General features: G+C 41.1%; 2 protein-coding genes across 3 annotated transcripts; one reads left to right on the forward strand and one right to left on the reverse strand.

Annotated features, from left to right (window-relative positions):
- Nucleotides 1-895: 895 nt before the first annotated feature.
- Nucleotides 896-4563, reverse strand: LOC124980375 (translation initiation factor IF-2-like). The gene is made up of 3 exons (XM_047545908.1): nt 4522-4563; nt 2638-3855; nt 896-1172 (listed from the first exon to the last, which is right to left on the reverse strand). The coding sequence occupies exons 1-3, from the start codon at nt 4561-4563 to the stop codon at nt 1131-1133; spliced, it is 1302 nt and encodes a 433-aa protein (XP_047401864.1). The 3' UTR covers nt 896-1130.
- Tp53inp1 (tumor protein p53 inducible nuclear protein 1) lies at nt 3032-20805 on the forward strand. 2 transcript variants are annotated; one of them, XM_047553562.1, is made up of 5 exons: nt 3032-3255; nt 10350-10610; nt 11398-11755; nt 14314-14351; nt 16000-16134. In XM_047553562.1, exons 2-4 carry the CDS (start codon nt 10499-10501, stop codon nt 14333-14335), a joined length of 492 nt encoding a protein of 163 aa, XP_047409518.1. In that variant the 5' UTR covers nt 3032-3255; nt 10350-10498; the 3' UTR covers nt 14336-14351; nt 16000-16134. The 2 variants fall into 2 exon arrangements, with proteins under 2 accessions (XP_047409518.1, XP_047409508.1); XM_047553552.1 differs by lacking the exon at nt 14314-14351 and having other exon boundaries at nt 16000-20805.
- The last annotated feature ends 2590 nt before the right edge of the window (nt 20806-23395 follow it).

The following is a 23395-nucleotide window of genomic DNA, read 5'->3' on the forward strand; positions in this document are numbered from 1 at the left end:
CAGTTTGGTTGTGTCCATTGAGCTCTCTGCTGTGGAGATGACACTACTCCTGAGTCTCACTGCACGTATGTATGTAAACAAGTGGCCTACCATGGAGGGCAGCAGGGAGCGGGATTCACCCTAGGTGCAGGCAATGGGTAATGAAGTGTTTTGTTTTATTTTACTTTATGTCTGTAGAGAATTTAAGAACAATAATAAAACTGACTAAAAGTCAATCTGCTTTTCAATATCATCATGCCCCAATAGTTCCAAACAATGTCAGTGATAAAGTACAGGACAGTGATAAAGTCCTCCCTCACAGGACAGACTTCTCCTAAGCTTCCTCCCCACCCCCCATCCCTTGGTACATCACTGGGATAAACAAGTACCAGGTGGCAAGATTATAAATCAGCAAGAGAGTAAATAGAAAGCAAATGACTCCTGAGATAAGATTTTTTTTCTTTGCAGTGCTGGGGATCGAACCCAGGGCGTCTCACGTATACCAAGCAGGTGCTTCACCTCTGAGCTAAACCCCCCACCCAATACATTGTTTTTCAAATCACAAAAACTATACTGTGTGGAGTTTAGAGGTGGCAGATCTGTGATGGGCCTTTCTAATATTTTAGCTTTGTGTTTTGGTTATCTATTGCTGTTTTAAAAAAATAAGGGCTGGGGTTGTAGCTCAGGTGTAGAGCACTTGCCTAGCACATGTGAGGCACTGGGTTCAATTCTCAGCACCACATAAAAATAAATAAAATAAAGGTACTGATCCATCTACAATTGAAAATATTTTTAAAAAATATTCTAAAGGTTGGAGATGTAGTTCACTAGTACAGTTCTTGCCTAGCATGCTTGAGGCCCTGAGCAACACAAACAACAAACAAAATACAATAAAAAATCCTCCAACATTTAGTACTCTAAGACAATAATAATGTTTACTCCATATATGACATTTTGGCAGGACTCAGTGGGGATGCCTTACTTCCACTTGCTTCATGTGATGTCTGCTGAAGCTGAACTTCCTGGAGGGCTTTTACACTCATGCCTGGTACCTCAGCTGAGATAGACTGGACAGCTAGGGGCTGGTAAAACATCTCTCTCTCTCTCTCTCTCTCACCATGTGGCCTCTCCACATGTTAGCTTGGGCTTCTTCACAGCATGATGGTGTCTCCTTCCATGGTGACTGGCTTTCCCTAGAATACAAAGCAGAAGCTGTCAGTTTTCCTTAGTGTCCAGGCATGGAAGTATCAGAACATTATTTCTACCACATTCTATTAGTCAAAGCAGTAGCTAGGACAGCCCAGCTTCAAGGGGAGGGTAACTATTCTACTTTGTGGCAAAGGAGAGATTGTGGTGGCCATCTTTGGGAACATCATCTACCTCACATTGTTTTCTCTATCATAACATGGTATTAGTATGCTTTCACATGTTGCCTTTAAATGAAATAAAACTTATTGACATGAAAAAAGATAGAACTTTTTGACTTTTAAAAAATTAGACCCTTGCTGGGTGTATGGCACATGCCTATAAGCCCAGCAACTCAGGAGACTGAGGCAGAAGGATCACAAGTTCAAGGTCAGCCTCAGCAACTTAGCAAGACCCTGTCTCAAAATAAAAAATAAAAAGAACTGGGGGTGTAACTCAGTGGTAAAGTGTCCCTGGGTTCAATCCCCAGCACTGAAAAAAAAAAAAAAAAAAAGGCCCTTATAATTGTTATCATACTTTGGCTCTGAATAGAAAGATGGTTTCTTCATGGACTCCTAAGGAGACTCCTAACATAGCACTGAATTTGAGAGAAAATATTAGGATGAACCTGATTTGCCAAAATCTAAAACCCAGTCCACATTCAATTCTGTGAGACTATCCAGTCCACAAACGACAGTCTTGTAACTTACAAGGTCAGATGACCATCATATTTTAATCATTACTTCCTTCAGACAATTCCCTGAACTTTAATTTATATACTCTTTAAAACAAGTATTATTGGAAATGAACTGACTACAGGATCCTTGTGAGGGTCAGAGTGTGAAAATCTTTCTACTGTAATGTATGGTAGACAGACCTCTCATAGGTTGCTATACATTTCACTTGGGTCAGAGGTCTACATCTCTATTCAAGTAGGATCCAGAGAACTGCCAGGCATCAACGTTGACTCCTTTGCCAGACAATTAATCTACCTGTATGTGCAGGGAGTTTTGGTGTGTAAAGTATTTTTTAAGTCATTGTCTCACTTTCTCACTATAAATAGTCTGGTGAGTAGGTAGGCTGCACAGGCCCCGTGTGAATATCCACAGTTTGCAGGTATGTGAGCAGAAGAGAGGCCATAAACTCTTTGGGTCACATGAGAGCTTAGCTGCACAGCCTGGAAAAGAAGCAGCTCTCCTAACTCTGCTTCATCCAGGGTTGTTCTTTTCTGCTGGAACAGAGGGCCCTGTGGTTCCTGTTCTCTGCCTTCAGGCCTGGGCTGATGGCATGTTTGCCTGGCTTCTGCCCTGTCCATAGTCAGGATCCTAGGGGCAAGTTCAGTCAGCTCCCAGTGTGTTAACACAGCATATCTTAAAAAGGTTGTGTGGGCTGGCACCCTCTATCCGGCTCCGACTTCCTTAGCAGGACTGCCCAGAAGCGGGTTTGCCTTGGGCACGTTGTCTACAGGCTTACCCTACACGGGACAGAATGGGATCCTGGAGTCACTCTCGGCCACCTAAACTTTCTCTTAGAGGATAAAACTGTTCCACGTTCCCAGTGCCCCCAAGAACTCGTGACACCCGGTCTTGCCGCTCTTCCTCGCACTCCTTCCTGCTCTCCTTCCCGCAGCGCCAGTGCGGGGGCCCCGGGCCCGACGCCCCTACTCGCCCGGGGCAGCACGCTCGACTCCCGGCTTTGTTGCCCGGGCTTGTTCCTGAGTCGGGAGCGTTGCCGGCTCCGCGCCAGGTCACGTGCGTTGGTGACAACCTCTCGCAGGGCGGCCCCGGGGCTCCCGCGCCGCCGATTGGTGGGGCCCAGCCTGGCGCGGCCCTGGGGCGGGGCGGCCGGGCCCGACGGCGGGCGGAGCGGCCGATCAGCTGTTCCGAGCGCTGCACAACAACAAAGGACCTGGACGGGCCGGCGGCGTCCAGGGCAGCAACAGGAGGGCTGGAGCCGGCCCCGCGCCCGCCGCCCGGACCCGAGCGAGGCGCAGCCCGGCCCCGCCGCAGCTACCTCAGCAGCCCCGCCGCGCGCCCGCCCCGCCGAGCCGCGGAGCCTCGGCGCCGCACCCCTGCTGCAGCTCGGGCCCACGTAAGTGCGGGCGGGGCCGGGACCGCGGCGTCGCCGGCGGGGCCCGGGGCCCGGCGGGGCCCGCCGCGCGCCCTGTCCTCGGGGGGCGCCGGCTCTCGCTCCCTGGCTCGCCGCCGCCCGCTTCTGGCTGGCGCTGAGCCGGCCCCCGCGGCCCGGGGTGCGGACTCGGGCCGGACCGAGCCCCGGCGCTGGGCGGCGGTTGGGTGTTCGGTTTCTGCCTCCTCCCCCGAGCGTGGCCTGTTTTTCTGGCCGCGGCAGGACCTCCCCCTCTTTCTCCTCCTTTTCACCCTCTTCCACTCCTTCTCCGGCGCTCGGCCGTTGGATGGGCTCGCCCGCTCGGGGCTCGGCGTCGGGGCTCCACGCCGCCCGGGCGCGTCGCTCCGAGGCAGCGGCGTGTGCACTCGCGGCCCCGCGCTCCGCCGCCTCCCCGCGCTGCGCTCCTGCCCCTCTGCCTGCCTTCCCAGCAGAGGGTCGCGCACCGGAGCGCAGCACCAGGAAACCTGCTCCGTTAGCCGGGACCCGCCCCTGCCTGAATGTCCGCCTGTCGGTGACCTGTTCCTGACCCGACCTGATCTGACACACCACGGTTTGAAGTTGCACCTGTGGAAAGAGGACATTTCTTCCCCCGTCATTTAGAGCCTAATCATTTTGATCACTGGTACTTAGAATGTGCCACCTACTAAGCTCAGGGCTTAAATACATTATCCCAGATGGTCCTCACCATAACCCTATGAAGCAGGCCTGTCTTATTTATAGACAGGAGACCCAAGGCACAGAGAGATTCAGTAATTTAAGGGCCACACAGCCCATTAAAAGAAAATGATGTTCACTGTTTCAAAGTTGCAAATGAATTTGACGTGGAAATTCTAGGTTTGATCATATTCTGAGCACATCTGCTCAGTAGGTTAATTCCAGTTTAGAGTAGATTAAGGAGGAGCCCCTTTCCATATGTATCTCTGAAGGACTTGGGCATCCCTGGCTAAAAGAGTCTTTTCTCAATGCAAAGTAATATTGAGAAAAAGGGGAGAGGGTGTGATCCTAGGGTCATTAAACAGAGGTCATAAGACCGCCCCCAAGAACCTGAAATCACTTGCTTAGTAAATGAAATCCGTTTTTCATTTGTAGGTGGAAAAAGTACTGGGAAAGCTTTTGATTTTAGGGTTGCAACCACTCTTATTCTGAACTGGCAGCATAATTTCAAAGGTCCCTGCCTGAAACCAGGACATAATTTCTGTGACCAGGTCGCTTTTGTTTTCTTCATCCTACCTTTTGTTCGTTTCTGCCCCCTTGTATATTTTTCTTAGGCATGGCTCCGCTTTCAAATTCAAGGTTAAACATCCACTGTTGCCTTTTCCCACTGCTTCGACTTTGAGGCAAGATAGCAGTGGCTCCCTAGGGGCTTAACCTGCAGTGTAAACTAGGGGACCAGACTGAGGAGATGTAGAATGAACAAAGACAACTTTCTTGGCTTGTTTTTTCTGCAGTTCGTTTTTTTTTTTTTTTTTTTTTTTTTAATTACTTGAATCAACATCTTTATTTTTTGAAACTAGTGGTAGAAATACTTTGAGGCTGCTTTTCAAGGAAGGTGTGTGTAGCCACCTGATATTTCAAAACTGTTAAGGAGCCACAGCTGCACTCATCAAAGTTGTGGTTGTTTTTTGTTTTGTTTTTTTTAAGTTTGAAAATGTTGCTTTTTTGGTGCCGCCTACTGGCAGCCAAAATCAACTGAAAAGTGCTGTTCTCCAAAGTTCATAGAACAGAGCTGTGGCTAGGTGGAGCCTGAGAGATCATGTGCAGAGAAAGAGAAGTGAAATCAAAGGGACTCCTGCTCTAATGCTGGCTCCACCTGTGACTGGCTTTGTCGATTTTGAGCAAATTAATTTCTGAGCTTCAATTACCCCATCAGTAAAATGGGACAAGTACCTCAAGTCCCTATCACACATAAGTATTTTATAAGTTGTAGCTCTAATTATTGTGTAGACAGTTTATAGATAAAACAGGCCCAAAGCCAGCCCACATTCTCACTGCTGGCTTGGAGTGAACTCGTAGTTAATAGTTACAAATGCCCTGCTATGTGCCAGGCACTGTTCTAAGTGTTACACACCTAATCCTCACATTGGCACTGAGAAGTAAGTAATATAACTATCATCCTATGTTAAGGATGTTTTATCTGTGAACTGTCTATATAATAATTAGAGCTACAATTTGTAGAACACTTATCAGTGTGACAGGGACTTGAGGTACTTGTCCCATCAAGAGGTTACTAAATATCCTGAATTCACATGGGTTGCAGCACAGAGCCAAAATTTCTAAGGAAGCAGGCTACCTTGGAGTTGACCTTTACTTCTTGTGTATTACCTGCCTCAAAAATGAGAAGATAAGTTATACTCACAAGGTCTTCCAACCAAGCAAATGCATGCTCAGTTCTCAAACTGAATGCTCTTATCCATAAATATTGAACTCAGCTCCCAAAAGAACTTTCTACTAGTATGATAATATGAAGAACACCAATGATAAAATGCTAAGTAACAAAGCAAGATACAAAATTGTGCATTCACTAGGCTACAAACTATGATGAAAAGAAACTTTGTAGAAGAAAAAATTAGAATACACCAACATGCTAACAACAATTGCAACAAGACAATGGAATAATAACTAACTTGCTTTCTCAACATTCTAATGTGACTTTGCTATTTTATAATGAAAAATATAATTTATTTTTAAAAGGGAAGGGGTGGAGGTATTCTGAGCCAGGCAGGACAGGGACTGAAACAGCCTTTTCCTAATGCTTGTGCCTGGACACTTTGTTTCTTTTCTCCACTGAGGTCTTGTTGGGCTGAGGCTGTTTCCAGCTTAGACCTTGCAGGTGCCTCAAAGACATGTTGCCCCACCCAGCCTTCTTTACACCTACCTCTTTGCTAAATTCAGGAGTTGTAAATGTATCTTCTAGAATTTATGCTCTTCTGGAACTTTCCTTTTAGTTTTATCATTGTCCTAGAATATCAAATAGTCAGTGGCTATGTCGGGTGGAGAAAAGTCTAAAGCACTGCTTTGCTTTTGAGCTCCAAATAGAACCAGCCCCCTCTGAGAGCCTCCACCCCTGTATAAGAGCCAAGGTCAAGAAAAGGAGTGACTATGCAGGATCTCTGGTCATCAGTGGGAGGATAGGCCCTTAAGATTTTAAGATTTTCCTGAAACAGCACTTACAATAGAAATTACAACATGAGCCACATATATTTTAAACTTTCTAGTAGCCATGTTGAAAAAGGAAAAAGAAACATGAAATTAATTTTGTTAATAGTTTATTTAACCTGATATGTCCAATATTTATTATTTTGACAGGTAATCAAGGTAAAAATCATTAAGGAGCTGTTTTACTTTATTTGGTTCTAAGTCTTTCAAATGCACTGCAGTGTATACTTTATATACAACATATTAATTCAGATGCAAAATTCTCATTGGAAATCCTTGATGTGTATTTAGATATCTGAAGTTTACAGTTGACCTTAATTGTTCCAAACATACTTACTTGAAAGTTTTCCAAAGTTTGACTCAAATATCAAGTTTTAAATTTAAGTGGATTTAAATGAAAAATTCTGTGCCTCAACTACCTTAGTCACATTTCATGTATTTGTTCACCTTATGTGCCTGGAGGCCACCTCACTAGACAGTTTTAATGTATGAGGGTCTATCCAGAAGCCTCTTGTCCTTTGCGACACCCACAGAAAACAGGACTGAAGGAATTTCGCTCTGTATAGTTAGACCAGTCTCACTGCTTTGCTGAGCTAGAAGCGTGTGGGGATCTCCATTAGGCAACCTGATGCTGTCTGCCCATTTTTCCAACAATGACACTAAGACTCTGAAGGGCCAAATTGTATAATTCCACCCACCTGTGTTAGAGCCAGAGCTTCTGCTGGTACCCAGGCCAGTGCTCCTGCTCTTCCCCTGAGACTCCATTTTGGGTCCTTTCAAACAGGACCCAGCAGGTATATGTCAAGTAATACCAGCAGTGACTCAAGGCAAATGAAGCTCTTCCCTCCCTCACCTGACTGGGCTTTCTGCACTCTGCCCACCTCAGGTTTGTTGTCCTTGAACACATGGGACACCTGGAGGCATAAAAAAAATCACTGGTCTGTGCTGCTCCTCAGGAGCTGCTCCGGCAGAGCTGTACGTGTTCCAGGTACAAGGCAGTTTCCACTCCATGGGTTTGGAGGTGTAGCCAGAGGGGTACTTTGTACTTAAGAACTCTGCAGCTGCCCCAGCAATGTTTTCCATTTTCTGCCCTGTAGCTGCTACTAATCTGGCCTGGGCCCCAGTACCTTGCCCCAGGCAGTATCACAAGTGGAGGACAAGGCACTCATTCAGGACTAGCACCCCTGTAGGTGCCAGTCACCCAGCAGCTCCAGCTACTTAGCTGATACAGACCCAGAATCCAGTACTGTGTTCTCAGGAATTATTAGAAAAATGTCTTTTTTCCTCCTAACTTACATGTTCAAAAGTATTCATTTATATCAGAACTTGGATCAGCTCATCTTTGGGGATATAACTATCATACCCCACAGTAGGTCATGCAAACTACACAGCCCACTTAAAAAAAATTTTTTTAGTTGTAGATGGACATTTTTATTTTATTTATCTTTATGTGATGCTGAGGATTGAACCCAGTGCATCACATGTGCTAGGCAAGTGCTCTACCACTGAGCTACACCCCCAGCCTCCAAAGCCCACTATTAATGTCTTATATGGACCATACTACTGAATTTAAGTTCTCAAGCTAGAGCTCCAATTTTCATGATTTGGCCATGTTGCTTTCCAGAAGATTTCAGGAAGACTGATTATGCAAGTAATACTTCCTGTTTACCCTCTTTTAATTAATGACTGAGGATGATGAATTGTGACCACAGAATGTCCTAATGTCATTTATTTGAACTGTTTTACCTTTGTAGTTTTGTGCCAAACAACTGGTACAGTCTCGTTTATACACAAGGAATCAAACTCAGCAAGAGTCTCTTCAGCTACATCTCTCAACTACTTTCATAGCTGAAGATGATGATTTTGAAAGTGAAATGTCAAGAGTCTGATGTTATTCAAAGCTGAGTCTTGCAATAAAAACTGATTAGTGAGGTTCTTTTCACCATCCCTGGGCAATCTCATCCATTCTTAGGATTTCTATCATCCGCTTTGTGTTGAAAAATCCCAGATCTGTCCCCCCAGCTAAGACCATACTCCTGAACTCCAGTGTCCTGTACTCAGCTGCTGACTAGACATCTCCAGATGCATCATCTTGCAGACTCCCCAAATGCAGCGTGTCCACAATGCCCAACCTGTTCTTTCTGCAATACTGGTCCCCCTAAATGTGCCACTATCCCTTAGTTAGCCAAGGCAGAAATCCAGTCTTCCTGTCTCCCTCCACCCTCTTAACTTCTACCTTACAAAGCCTTGCAGGATCTGGTTCCTGCTTAGCCCCCAGACAGCTCTCATCACCTTCCATCTGGATCTCGAACCACATTCTCACTTATCTACATTCTTCCATAGTGTTCCTTGTCATCCTCCCTTCCTTCCTGGTCTTGGCTGCCACATGGTTAAAGCCATTTACTGCAGGAGTACACTCAGAACATTCTGAGGGCTGTCCAGTATTCTTCATGCATGACTTCATCCCACCAGGTCACGTCACCTGCTGTGGGAGGGCCTCGTTCACTGCCATCTCCCCTGTGCTCAGTATGTGCCTGATACCTAATAGGTGCCCAGTAAATATTTATAGACTAATAGTTGACCTAGACAGAAATCTTTGTGCCAAGTATATGTGTACCAAACACATTGCCTGCATTAACCCAGTTAACAAGAGTAAGATGAGGGAGACTGTTTAGAAGGTGGTTTTGGCAAAGTCCTGGGGCGACAAGTTGGCTTCAACTAGGATGAGAGAGATGAAGGGGCCGTGGGTAGATTTGAGCTACGTGTGCGGCCAGAGTGCACAGGGTTTGCTGGTAGTTTGAGAACTGGGTGGGCAGGAGGCAGCAGAAGGCGTGAAGGGTAGCTGCTTGGCTCTCTGCCTCAGTGACTGCTGGGGCTACTTCTGCTTACTGAGAAGGTGTCAGAGGGCAGTGTTGATGAATAAGTGGGGGGATTAAAAACTCTTGATATGTGAGCAGTTGAATATGCTATCTAGTAACCAGGTAAAAATGGATAATAAATCTGAAACTCTGTGATAAGATCAAGCAAACTGGATTTTCCCATTTAGAATTCACTAGAACTCCCTGAAGTAAGAACTCTTCACAACTGAAAGTCGCATAACTTCCTAAATCTCATAGTCAGCAGAGCGCCAGGGTCCAGATCCCCAGCTGAGCTGCTCCACAGGGAAGGGTGTCTCTAGCTCCACTTGCTGCCCCGCTCAGTTTTCTACAGTGTAAATTTCTCCATGCCAGATATAGGGATTATTTTAGAGGCCGGAGTGTGCATTGATTTTTAAATGTAGTCAGTTATGCTTAAATCATAGACAAGAATTATGGAATGGAAGGGAAACAGAGCCAGGAAGACTGGGGCCTGGCATAGTAGTGGTCACCAGGCACAGTTGCCGTGTTCACTGGAAGACTTCTGGGCATTGGAGCCTCATATGACAAGACTCTTCATATGTAGTTTTTGCTTATATCAGAGAGGAACTACTGTATGAAGTAAAGGGTGTGTGTGTGTGTGTGTGTGTGTGTGTGTGTGTGTGTGTTTTGGCAATGCTGGGAATTTAACCCTAGGACTCATGAATACTTGGCAAGAGCTCTACTACTGAGCTATACCCCTAGCCCTGTAGTTTGAAATATATTTTTCAAATTCATCCCTTATAAAAGCACAGGTGTGAGAAAAACAACTCCTGCCTTTTTATTTTGCATTTTAAGATGTGTATAGATTGCATTTGGATACTCAATTCATGATGTTTTATAAATAAGAGATATTGAATGTCTCAGGTTTGACTCCTGCAGGAAGAGACTAGCTGTAGAATGTAGGCTAAAGTGAGTGCTTTCGTCTGAGGATATGTGTACTCTTAAAATGTACACGTGTAAATATATGCTGATTTGGAATAACCTCCTCTTTCTGTTTTATTTTAGGAATGATGACTTTTCTTGCTTCTCACCTAAGCTGAATAAGCACCCTGTGCACTTTAATCTCCTGTCTGTGCTGTTGGGTTAACTGAAGATAGAATTTTGAAATCTCAGCTATAAATACACCCAGCCAAAGTCTCAGTCTTGCCTTAATAATGTTCCAGAGGCTGAATAAAATGTTTGTGGGTGAAGTCAATACTTCTTCCAACCAAGAACCAGAATTTAGCGAGAAAGAAGATGATGAATGGATTCTTGTTGATTTCATTGGTGAGATATACTCAAGGTTTAATCTTCACAGCAAAAGTAAACTCTCACATGTCATTTTTTGCATAAGTAAACCAGTAACTGATGATTTTTAAGCCTTTAAAGTGAGTAAACAAGGCCAGGCACAGTGGTGCATGCCTGTAATCCCAGCAGCTTGGGAGACTGAGGCAGGAGAATAAGGAGTTCAAAGCCAACCTCAGCAAAAGTGAGGCACTAAGCAACTCAGATTCTGTCTTTATATAAAATACAAAATAGGGCTGGCGCTCAGTGGTTGAGTGTCCCTGAGTTCAATCCCTGGTACCCAAAAAAGAAAAAAAAAAAAAAGTGTAAACAAACATTTTCTAAAAGAAAAAAATTCAGCAAACATTTTGGGCCAGATGATCAGTCAGTAAAATTGATTGATGTCAGGCTTTCCAGTTTTGTAACTTGTACAGTCTGATCCAATCAGAGGCCCTTTAATAGGAAAACCTCGTATTAGACAAGCAGTAACCCTTATGGCTTATTATATGTTTATTCAGCAGAATAAAAATAGTCCTAAAACCATTCCTGCAAAGCCAGTGTAATATTCCCCCATTCCCCAACATATAGTACTGGGAAATTATTTTACAATCATTGTGAATAAATATAAATAATTTTGTTTCTGAACTAAATAAAGGGAGGAATGTAATCAGCTAACAGTCTTGTCTCTCCTTTTTCTGTGCTGTGTCTTTGATGGGTGGCTCCACCGTGACTGCTCACTGTGATGATCATCCTCCCATGGATGTGAACTGCAATGTGGACTGCTATCTAGATACTTGCACTGGTTTCTCAGCAGAGGAAGAAGAAGAAGAAGACATCAATGAAGAATCACCTACAGAGCACCCTTCAGTTTTTTCCTGTTTACCTGCATCTCTGGAATGCTTGGCTGATACAAGTGATTCCTGTTTCCTCCAGTTTGAGTCCTGTCCAATGGAGGAGAGCTGGTTTATCACCCCTCCCCCATGTTTTACTGCAGGTGGATTAACCACTATCAAGGTGGAAACAAGTCCTATGGAAAACCTTCTCATTGAACATCCCAGCATGTCTGTCTATGCTGTGCATAACTCCTGCCCTGGGCTCAGTGAGGCCAGCTGTGGGACTGATGAATTTCATAACCCAAGTAGTCCCAGGTATGTTGCAAGTAGTTTATTCTCTGCAGGTAGTCGGCTGAGCATGTGTTTTCTTTATTTCTGCTACAATTCAAAGCTAAGTTTTTAGGAAGATGCAAAAGTAATTCTGTGAGAGATTTATGAAGGCATGTGCATAGTGCACAGGTGATAAGTGGTATAAAAATTTCTTCATTTTAGATTTTTTTGAAAAGTGGTAGCATGGTTACAGTTAAGCAATAGCTCTCATTTATAAAATTGTTTTATAAAATTCTACTGAAGGAAAATAAAAGACTGGCATTTCTGCCAAGTATCTTAGAATATAATTCGGGCACACTATAGACTGGATCATCTAGAGTATCAAATTTGGCTAGAACAGTGTGTCTTAACACACTTAACAATATGTCTTATGTCTTACTTTTTTCTATATATTCCTAGCTAGGCCACATTAAATGGTGCTTAAACTTGAAAACCTAAAAAATCTTAAACATGAAAGAAAGACTTTTACCAAAATATTTGTTCAAAGAGTTATCTTCGACCTTACAGAGGCAAAATTTCACACCGAAATGATGGTTGATTGTTTTATGGGGGTTCAAGTGGTCTTAAGTGCTCTGTCTGAATTTCAGATGGGTAGAGAGGGCCTGGTAAATTCAGGCAGGGTACCCAGTGAGTGAAGATGTTGATGTTCCAAACCAAACTTCCAGATATTCCGTGACTTTTATCCAGAGAACATATCCAAGGAATATATCTGAGATTGCCCCCACCCACTAAAATAACGCCCCATCACCATGTTCATTATTAGCCCAGTGCAGCTAGTTCATTATACATTTCAGTAACATGTTCCCAGTGACATTAAAGCATTTGAGGGATGTTAGCATCAACTTAATTCCTTCTTTTAGGTCAAAGGTCCAGATGAATTTGGATACTTTAAAGCAATTCACTGTCATCCAAAGGGCCTCTTTCTAGATTGTCCAGGCCCTGACTCCACCAACAAGATCATTGTGTATATATTCTGTTTCCTGTTTGCCAAACATAAACAAAGCCCAGGAAACTCTTAACTTTACCAGAGTTTGCTGCCCTATCAAGTCTCAATATTGTAATGATCTTTTGTGAGGTTAAACATATTTCATTTTGCTTGTACCAAAATGAAAAAATAATGTGCTTATGTAGTTAAATTATGCAGGTTGTAGACTGGACAAGATCCTTGGAGGGAGATGTCCATCTAACTGACACTTGTTTAGCCTCATAATTTTGTCAAGAGGTGCTTCAGGCATTCCAACAAAAATTCAAAGTACAACTTTTTGGAGGTGATGTTGATTTAGTTGCTTTGTAGTTGTTTTAATTTCTTCGAGTCTTAAAAATTCTTCCCTCCTGATTCCAATCTTATCTCTAAGAAATTTCACTCAGAAATTTAGCATGATTAATAATTACTTTAAACTTACTGGCATTTGTATATTTACTTTTCATTTTTAAAAGTACATGTATGTGTCTTTAGTGAGCAGCTTTGTAAAATAACATACTATTATAGAAATACAGGAAATGCAAATATGTGAACATTTAAAATTTGAAATGACATTCTCATGACCCATAGGTGAATATATACCCTAAGGTAGATCCTTCCAGGTTGTTTTTTCTATATGTGACCATACCTACATAATCATATGCTTGCTTTTACCCCAAATGGGACCAGGCTATATATACTGTTTAAAACCTGCTTGTTTAGACAGTGATCACCATTTTACTTCAGTAAATTTTTACACTACTACCCAAATTATACTGACATTTTCTTTTTTCAAGTTTTTCCAAACCAGCATCCAATCCAGGATCATGTACTGTATCTGGTTATAATGTATTTGTGGTTTTGATGCAGTGAAAATGTTTTTCTCTTGTTTTATTTTTTGCATTCATGTTAGATAGAATAGTTAAATAGTATTTTTCCATAAATTATCAAAAGAATATACCAAACTTTATATGAATTCGTTTTGTACTAGGAAAATCCTATAAATTATTATAGTTTTATAATAGTAACTAAATTTTTTTAACATTCATATTTTTGGATTTGAAATTCTAAGGCCCAGATAGAATGAGATGTTATGAAAATTAGGAGGCTAAAGGGGTAGTAAACATCCATGTTTTCTAGGGACTAAAGATAGAACTCAGTGGTAGGGCATTTACTTCTCATACATAAGACCCTGGGTTCTGTCCCCAGCATCACAAAACAACAATAATGACAATGACAAAGATCTGTGTTTTCTAAGCAGGCAATAAACCATATGTCTTTCAAAAGTTAAATTGCTACCATGCTGTCTGTCCTCAGGGATATTACCATAAAGCACGTAAAAGTAAGGTGCTTTATAATTATAATGAGCTTTGGCACGTGCATTTTATTGCATTTTAGCCTTTATACATATTGTTTGTGAAAGTTTATGAGCTATTATTAATCTTAAGTAATATATGTACTTTTAATAACCTATAGTAAATCAGTTTTAATAAAGAAAAGTTGACCACATCCTAACAGTAAAATTAAAATAGCATTTTAAATCTTACTAGTGATTTAATAGTTCACCATTTAACATTTGTAGGGCCAGGAAAAGCTGCTTATAAGACTCACGGGCGCAGAGTAAGTATACTTACCTTTGAGACTGTGTGATCTCTGTTACTAGTTTGCATAGGGAGGCTAGGTACTCAGATGCCCACCTTTTATGAACCACTTCTTCATATTAACTCCTGTTAGTTTCTATTTCATGTGTGATGCTGGGAATGAACCCAGCGCCTTGGACAAGCTGGGCAAGCGCTCCACCAAGCTGAACACCCAGCCCTCTCTCAGTTTCTTAATGAAACCTGTTTTAATTCGAATTTAAATATATGCACGGGTGTGTTAGAAGTGTTTTCCAGCAAAGCATGCAACTGCCCTTCCTGTGTAAAATAACCCTTAACAATTTTAAAACTTGGACTAGATGCTTAGCTCAGTGGTAGAGCACATGGGCAGCATAAGCATGGCCCTGGTTTTGATCCCCAGCGCTACAAAAAAATAGAAACTTAAAACCCTTCAGGTTGTATATTAATATAGTCTAGACCAATTCTACTTGATTCTCTTTTAATATAGAGGACACACAATAACTATAGTGGTGTGTGGCCATATTTCGAGATGATAAGATCTTGCAACCTCAACATGTAAATGCCATTCCAAAATGTGCCCTGTCATAATATAAGTAAAACTTGGAAGTTGTCGTCTATATAAGCAGTGGCTTCTTATTAGAAAATGTTGTCAGCAGAATTTCCTTATGCATATAAGGAGGGCTTAAAACATACTTGAAATGTGGGCTTAAAACATACTTCCTAGAATATTTTATTTGTAGACAGAAAGCACGTGAATGTGCTCTTGGCACAGTTCATTCTGATCAATGAAATTTGGGAATTAAAATATTTTCCTGCCAGGCACAGTGGCACACACCTATTAATCCCTATGACTCAGGAAACTGAGGCAGGAGGATCACAAGTTTGAACCCAGCCTCAGCAACTTAGCGAGACCCTGCAAAATCAAAAATAAAAAGATCTGGGGATGCAGCTCAGTAGTACAGGGTCCCTGGGTTCAATTCCCAGTACCAAAGAAAAAAAAATTTTTTTCCTTTTAAGATTATGGTGAGGGCTGGGGATATAGCTCAGCTGGCAGAGTGCTTGCCTCGCGTGCACAAGGCCCTGGGTTCAATCCCCAGCACCACAAAAAAAAAAAAAAAAAGATTTTGGTGACTGCCCCGCACAGTGTGGCACACATCTGTAACTCTAGCTACTCAGGAGGCTGAAGCAGGAGGATCACAAATTCAAGGCCAGCATAGGCAACCAAAGTTAAAACAAAATTTAGAAAGGGTTGGGGAGGTAGCTCATGGTGGAACACCCTTACGTTAATCCCCAGAACTGTGGAAAAAGATAATAATGGTAAGAAGAAAAGTAGGTACTTCCAAAAAAAAGTTGGCAAATGCAGAAATTCAAAAAGTGTTAGTTCCCCTCCTAGAAAAACTTGATTTAATTCAAAGTATAAAACATATACAGTCTACTTCATCTGTGAACTGTACGACATATTTCTATTAAAAGTTGGCTTCTCCTTTCTACCACTGTCAGTCAGTGTTCACAAAACATAAACTTGTCTGTCAGCCATGAGATGCTCATCCAACCACAAACTAATGTGTCCAGCTGAATTGCAAAGTGTCTGTCTGAGTTTTCTTAGTCACATACTTTGTTTTTCAAGGCATCCCACTTTTCTGTTTCAGAGTGGAAGCCCAGAGTGAGGTGGGGCAGCACATCCACTGCTATGTCGCAGCTCTCGCTGCTCATACAACTTTTCTGGAACAACCCAAGAGCTTTCGCCCTTCTCAGTGGATAAAAGAACATGGTGAAAGGCAGTCTCTGAACAGAAATAGTCTTCGTCGCCAAAACCTTACCAGGGATTGCCACTCCCGGCAAGTCAGGCACAGTGGCTGGGTGGTTCATCAGCCCTGCCCGCGTCAGTACAATTACTAAGAATTTCAAGTTTTGCTGGTTGGTTTCTCTTGGTTTGTGCATCTGTGTGGGGATGTACGTATATGTACAATGAAAATGCTGTCTCCGTAGCCAGTCGATGACCAATCACATAGTTTATGGGTGTATTTAGACACTATCTTAAAAACCAGATTTCTATGCCGTGTATCACATAATGCCTTGCTCCTAACATTTACTTTTTTTGTAAACTTTTTCAAAATATTTTTGGAACTATGTCAATACATTTACAGTGTTTGGTGTTTGGGGATGTCTTTAAATCTATTAAGGTGTACACAAGTTAGTCAGCATTTTAAAGACATTTCTTCCCCCAAATACGAGAATAGGCATCTTTCAATTTTCATTTTATTTTGTATTACTTAATCTTTTGAGTAAGCAAAAATTTATTCTCAGGGTCAGCCATACACTTTATTGACCAGTACTTGATAATCTTTTCTGTATATAATGAATACATTTTTACACACTAACATGAGCATTAACAGGTGATAGTTGCCATGGATATAATGGAATTATGGCTGGACTTTCTTTTGAAAGAAAACTTGATATTTTCTGTGTGTGATTTTTTTTTTTTTTTCCAGATTAGTCATGCAGTTCATCGTGGAATTCAGGTACATTAAGCTTTAGTAAACAGTCATTCAGTAATTCCGATGGGACTACGTGATGTGGTACAGATCAGGTGTCATGGACAAAAGCACTTGTCTCATGTGCAGAGGGAAGAAATTAGACCTGTGAAATTATATTTGAAAAAACCCATGTCTGTAAGTAACCCATTAGTCCATATTTAAGTTGTTTGGATTCTTTCCTGCGAGCTCTGCCCACTCTCCTCCTTATAGCAGCTGTAAATTCAGATGTACTTGTCCAGACACTTGAGTGACTTTTCATACTTCTGTCTCCCCACAAGAAAAGTGATGGACTTCTTATTTCTAGAAACAGTGAAAACCTCTGATGTGGAGCTTGTCCTGCCAAGGGACAAGCAAGGGTGAGGGGGGACTTCTGGTGACGTCTTCATCGCACCTGTGAGAAGAGTGACAGGTGGCTTCCTTGAGTTTTCATTTTTTGTTTTCAGGCAAAATCTTGAACCACTTTGGCCCCTGTTTCCTCCACAACAGGAGAGTAATAACATTCACCCCCCTCACAGGGTTGTTGTGAGGATCGCACACTGATGGGAAACGGGGCTGTCCACGACTGGACCTCGTGTGAACTTCCAAGGGCCTTTCTACTGAATCTAGTGATGGCGGGCTGTCGCAGTTCTTCTGCCACAATTGTTCTTCACGGTGTTGGTGCTAATGAGGCCAGGGCGCAGGGTTCAGCTCACATGAAGGCCAGTTAACTTGACTCTTTCTGCACCTCTAGCCAGTTGCTTCATTTCTCACCACTGTGATGGCTTCTGCGGATCTGTCCCCGCACTCACTGCGGACTTCCTCTGAAATTAACTTAAACGCATTCACATCTGAAAGCTCATGCTACTGACAGAAGAGTAGCACTGCCTGCATAATCAAACAGCTTGTTTGTCCATCTCCTCAATCCTAAGTACGTGAGCGCATGTCTATGAAATGTTCTCAAGGAAAAGGCAGCATACTAGTCCTGTGAAGTATTAATTGTCACTAACCCTGTAGCAGCTTGATGTAGGGAACCCTGGGAGACTTTCAGGAAGAGCTGTGCTCTTTTCTGACTAGACTGGGGAATTAGAGTTGGAAGAGGTCAAATATGTAGTTAGTTGGTGGTTTAGATTGTTCTTCCACTGGCTGTAATGAAGTGCCAGATGTCTCCTTAGAACAAGAGTCTAAATCCCCCTCTTTCTTTATTCGCGTTTTCTATGGACTTCCCCTTTTATTTATTTGTTTTCTATTTAGGGGCCAAGTCTGTAAAGTTTTGTCAAACTGAGAAGTTATTTGTTACTATTTGTGTTTACCAGAGTTGGGAGAGATTTCATGAAGGTGTGTATGTGTTACACCACGTCTGTTCTAGGGCCTCACATTGGTAACTTGAAAACAGACCAGCAAGGTGTCTTTTGGACCTAGCTTCTGCCTTCAGGGGCCTCTTTCGTACATTGCATGCAAGTTGTTAGTACCTCACAAGCTACAGAAGTTCAGCCATGAGAATTTGTTAGGCAGCATGAACAGATTTGTATATAAATTTCAATAGACTTTTTTTTTTAACTACTTTTTAGTTCAGACTTCTTGATACCTTAAATACATTTACATCTCTATCAGTTATTGACTTTTTGTTTGCCTTATCTGGGCCTTGTTTTTTTATGCTTTATACCTGGAAAACAAAAAAATTCAGTCACTGTTTTTTTTTTTTTTTTCCTCAGAATTAGGATTACCTTACCACCTGTGATAGAGTACTGTGGTTTCATGGCAGTATCTAAGATTTCTGTCTAAAATTGGCACATGTAAGAATTGAAGAAAATGGCTACATAATGCAGCTGAAGTTTTTGGTCGTGAGATGTTTAAGAGGCATTGACCGTGTGTAAGACACAAGGCCAATAACAGAATGTTGACTTGTTACGTATTCTTTGTCACATGGCCAAAATGCATTTTGTGAGTTGATTGTTATTTTTGCTGTTGTAATTATTAGTGGTTTACAATGCACATTTGTGCATATTACTTAAAAATTCAGGCAGTGAGAAATAAGACCCCTCTGAATTTAGGAGCTCTGACTGTTTCTAAACTGATAACATAGAATGTTACTTGGAAAAAGTCTGGAATATGTGGTGCACACAGGCAGTGCTTCATGAATAGATTTCTGACCTTTTACAATGCACCACATTCATCAAAGTTTATGTTTTCATTAATAAAGTATTTTATAATGTATACCCTATGTTTATTACTTTTTCTGCCTCAGCTAATCGAATTACGTTCTGCACTGTAAGTTGAAGATTAGCTATCCGTTATTTATCTTCTGTAGCAATGCTTTATGTGGCTGAGTGGGTGGGGACTTTTTTGCAGAAAATGCAAAGTGATTGGATTGTAGACTTCCCATTGCAGGGAGCTCCCCCCAATACACAGACATTAGTTTCCTGTATATTTTTCCAATTCCCATGCAAACTGTTCCTGTTTACATACCTTCTTTGTTCTATCAGTTCTTTGATTCCAGCAAGAAGATGGTTTACTTAAAACTTGAGAGGGCCATTCAGCATTGCTTGTTGTTCTTGCTTCTCAAATCTGTATAGTAGACTGGTTTCTTAATGCTAGTGTGTTGAAATTTGAATTACATTGCTCTCTCTTCTTCTTCCTTAAGGAAATATATTTTCTTTTTTATATTCTTAAAAAGAGCAAGGAAGGACATCTTCATGATTCTCATCTTCTTTGAGTTGGAAACAAAAAATGAAGGAATCCAACTAGAAGATAGACATCTGCATTTAAATAGATTAGTGAGAAAAGTTTCCAAGTATTAGTTTCTGTTTTAGAATCAGTTAAGAGACTGCTCCTTTTACTGGGAGATACTAGTATGTTTGTTATGTTACCTTGAAAGTATCTTTTATTTTATAAGGCCCATAAATACTAGTTTAACTCTTTTAAAGATGGGTTCCTATCATGGATAGTTTCACAGCCATCAGCCATGCTGATGTATTGTAAATGACATCCCTATCTACTTATTTTAAAACTTAAAATTTTATATAAAATGCTTTATTTAGAAAACTTACATAATAAAATGGTGTCAGCCTTGCCATGTAGCAATTTCACTTGAAATCTGACACCGATTAAAGAGGTTCAAATGGAGAAAGGGGTACCTGCAAGGTACAGATCAGGAGAACTTTTCTTTGTAACAGTGTCCTTCATGTGGAAAGAGAAGTTCCTATTCTGAGGAAGGCAGCTTATGTGGATAATGTTTGTATATTGTTGAGAATTTTCCTTATGACATTTTAAAAAAATGTGTAATTGTTAAATGCCCAGTTTTGCTCTGTGTTTGCCTGAAGTTCTAGTTTTCTAGGTGGACTTGTGTAAAATCCAAACCAGCACTTGGGGAGGTTGGTGTGTGTTCAGGCTTGCAGTGTGTGAGTGGTTTTGTTTCCCTTTTGGTTGTTTCCTCCAGAGGTTTTGAACTTTAATTAATAATTCTGTATGTTATTTTTTAAAAAGTGACTTTATGTTTTTCTCAAGTAAAATGGTGAACACATTTGCTTTTCAAGGGCAGGGCATAAGTTATGGAAACTGAAAAGTGTTGTAGATTGTACTATGTGCCTTCTTAATGTATTCCTGGACACACCTTTTTTTTCATCAACTTGAAAACTCAAAAGGGACATTTGGTTAGGTTATATCCTATAGACATCAATCTATGCATAAATGGCAGCTTGTTTTCTTGAGCCACTGTCTAAATTTTTTTTGTTTTTATGGAAATTTTTTATACTGATTGGTTCATAGATGGTCAGTTTTATACAGAGTGAACAATACAGCACTTTGCCAAAAATAAGTGTAGCATTGCTTAAACATTGTGTATTAACACCAGTCCTTTGTAATCGGGTTCAGTGGTGCATTTTGCACTGCCCGGAGTTTTGGTTTTTATTCTGTCAGTAAATAAAATGTCCTTTAACGTCACACTTGTCAGATTGTTTTATTTTAATCTTTATGATCATCAGTCTTGAAGGTAGGTACAACTAATTTAAAATACTTGCTGTTTAGTTCTGCTTTTTAATATGTACTTTAAATACTTTTTTAAAAGCTTGTGTAAAATTAGTATGTGAATGAATAATCATTTATGTGAACAGGAACTAGAGTGTGAATCCCCCAACCAGTATATTTTCATGCAGTCAATCTACATTTAAAAAAAAATACAAATATATGAGGTTGAAGCTGTAATAAAAGCCTTCCAGTTTAGAAAAGTCCAGAAACAGATGGATTCTCAGACCTTTAAAGAAGAACTAATGCCATTCCTTCTCAGATTACTTTGTAAAATAGAAAGGTAGGGAATACTCCCAAATTCATTCTGTGAAGCCAGCACCACCCCAATACCAAAACCAGATAAAGACACATCAAGTAAAAGAAAACTACAGACCAATTTCTCTGATGAACATAGGTGCAAAAATCCTTAATAAAACATTAGCAAACCACATTCAGAAACACATTTAAGAAGATTGTACACCATGATCAAGTTGGATTTATCCCAGGAATGCAAGGTTGGTTCAGCATACACAAATCAATAAATGTCATTTGTCACATAAATAGACAAAAGGGGAAAAATATCACATAATTGTCACAACAGATGCAGAAAAAGCCTTCATCAACTATAGCACCCATTTATGTTAAAAACACTAAGGAACTAGGGATTGAAGGAGCTTACCCCAACATTGTAATAGCTATAGGTGACAAACCCAAAGCCAACATCATATCCAATGGGGAAAAGCATTTCCTCTAAAATCAGGAGCAAGGCAAGGATGTCCACTCTCGCCACTTCTATTTGATGTAGTACTTGAAACTAGCCAGAGCAATCAGGCAAAAGAAGGAAATTGAAGAGATACAAATAGAAAAGGAGTAAGTCAAACTGTCTGTTTGCTAATGACATGATTCTATACTTAGAAGATCCAAAAGACACCAGAAGACTTCTAGAGTAGACAAATTCAGCAAAGTAGCAGGATACAAGATAAACGCAAAAATCAATAGCTTTCCTATACTCCAGTAATGGCTCCATTGAGAAAGAAATCAGAAAAACAATTTCATTCTCAAAGGCCTAAAAAAAAACTCTACAATGAAAATTACTGAACACCAAAGAAAGCAGTTGGAGACCTTAAAAAATGGAAAGACCTTTCCATATTCTTGGATAGGCAGAATTAATATTGTCAAAATGGCCACATTACCAAAAGCAATGTACAGATTCAGTGCAATTACCATCAAACTGATGATATTCTTCACAGAATTAGAAAAAAGACAGTCCTAAAATTTATGTGGAAGAATAAAATACCCAGAATAACCAAAGCAATAGTGAACAATAAAAGTAATGCTAGAGGTGTCACAATACCTGACCTTAATCTATCCTACAGAGCTTTAGTAACAAAAGTAGCATGGTGCTGGCATAAAAAGACAAGTGGAATAGAAGACAGACAAATCCAGATAGACACAGGTGTAAATCCTTTACAAAGGGGCCTGTTTTAGTCAGCTTTTTCACCACTGTAACCAAAAGACCTGACAAGAACAATTTTAGAGGAGGAAAAGTTTATTTGGGTTTCACAGTTTCAGAGGTCTCTCCTCTGGGCTAGAGGCGAGGACAGTACATCATGGTGGAAGAGCCTGGTGGAGGAAAGCAGAGAGACTTCTCTCACAAGGACAAAATATATACCCCAAGGCAACCCCCCCAACCACACACTACCTGCCTTCAGTTACAGCCAAGTTGATCCCTGTCGGGACTAATGCACTGATTAAGTTAAGGCTGTCATAACCCAATCATTGAACCTCTAAACTTTCTTGAATTGTCTCACACCTGAGCTTTTGGGGGACACCTCATATCTAAACTATAGCAGTGCCACAAACCTACATGGGAGAAAAGTTAGCCATTTGGACAAATGAACATCCATATGTAGAATGAAACTAGATCCCTATCTCACACCCTGCACAAAAAACTCAAAAGCGGATCAAAGATGTAGAAATTAGACCAAAAACACTTCAACTGCTAGAAGAAAGCACAGGGATAACACTCCAACATACTGATAAGGCGCCAACCTTCTTAATAAGACTCCAAAGTTCAAGAAATAAAACCAAGCATAAGTGGGATGGCATCAAGTTAGCAAGCTTCTTCACAGCAAAGGAAGTGAGTGTGAAGACAGTCTTCAGAATGGGAGAAAATCTTTGCCATTTCCTCTTTAGACATGGGATTAATATCCAGAATATATAAGAAAAACAACCCAATCAAGAAATGGACAGGTGCACTAAGCAGACATTTCTCAAAAGAAGAAATAAAAATGGCCAACTAATATATGAAAATATATTCAACATCCTTAGCAATCAGGGAAATGTAAATCAAAACTACACTGAGCTGGGCACAGTGGCACACACCTGTAATCCCAGTGACTTGGGAGGCTGAGGCAGGAGGTTCACAAGTTTGAGACCAGCCTCAGCAACTCAGTAAGGCTCTAAACAACTTAGGGAAATCCTGTCTCAAAAATTAAAAGCCTGGGGATATAGTCCAGTGATAGAG

The sequence above is a fragment of the Sciurus carolinensis genome, chromosome 1, assembly GCF_902686445.1.
Source record: "Sciurus carolinensis chromosome 1, mSciCar1.2, whole genome shotgun sequence".
Taxonomy (NCBI): Eukaryota; Metazoa; Chordata; class Mammalia; order Rodentia; family Sciuridae; genus Sciurus; species Sciurus carolinensis.

Bases quoted from the DNA above. Each gene is read 5' to 3' on its own strand.
- Tp53inp1 (XM_047553552.1), top strand. From the start codon at position 10,499: ATGTTCCAGAGGCTGAATAAAATGTTTGTGGGTGAAGTCAATACTTCT. The intron at 10,611-11,397 runs GTGAGATATACT...ACTGCTATCTAG, and splicing joins GATTCTTGTTGATTTCATTG to ATACTTGCACTGGTTTCTCA. The intron at 11,756-15,999 runs GTATGTTGCAAG...TTTCTGTTTCAG, and splicing joins CATAACCCAAGTAGTCCCAG to AGTGGAAGCCCAGAGTGAGG.
- LOC124980375 (XM_047545908.1), bottom strand. From the start codon at position 4,563: ATGCCTAAGAAAAATATACAAGGGGGCAGAAACGAACAAAAG. The intron at 3,856-4,521 runs GTAGGATGAAGA...CTCTTTCCACAG, and splicing joins GGGGCAGAAACGAACAAAAG to GTGCAACTTCAAACCGTGGT. The intron at 1,173-2,637 runs GTAAGCCTGTAG...TTTGTATTCTAG, and splicing joins CCCATTCTGTCCCGTGTAGG to GGAAAGCCAGTCACCATGGA.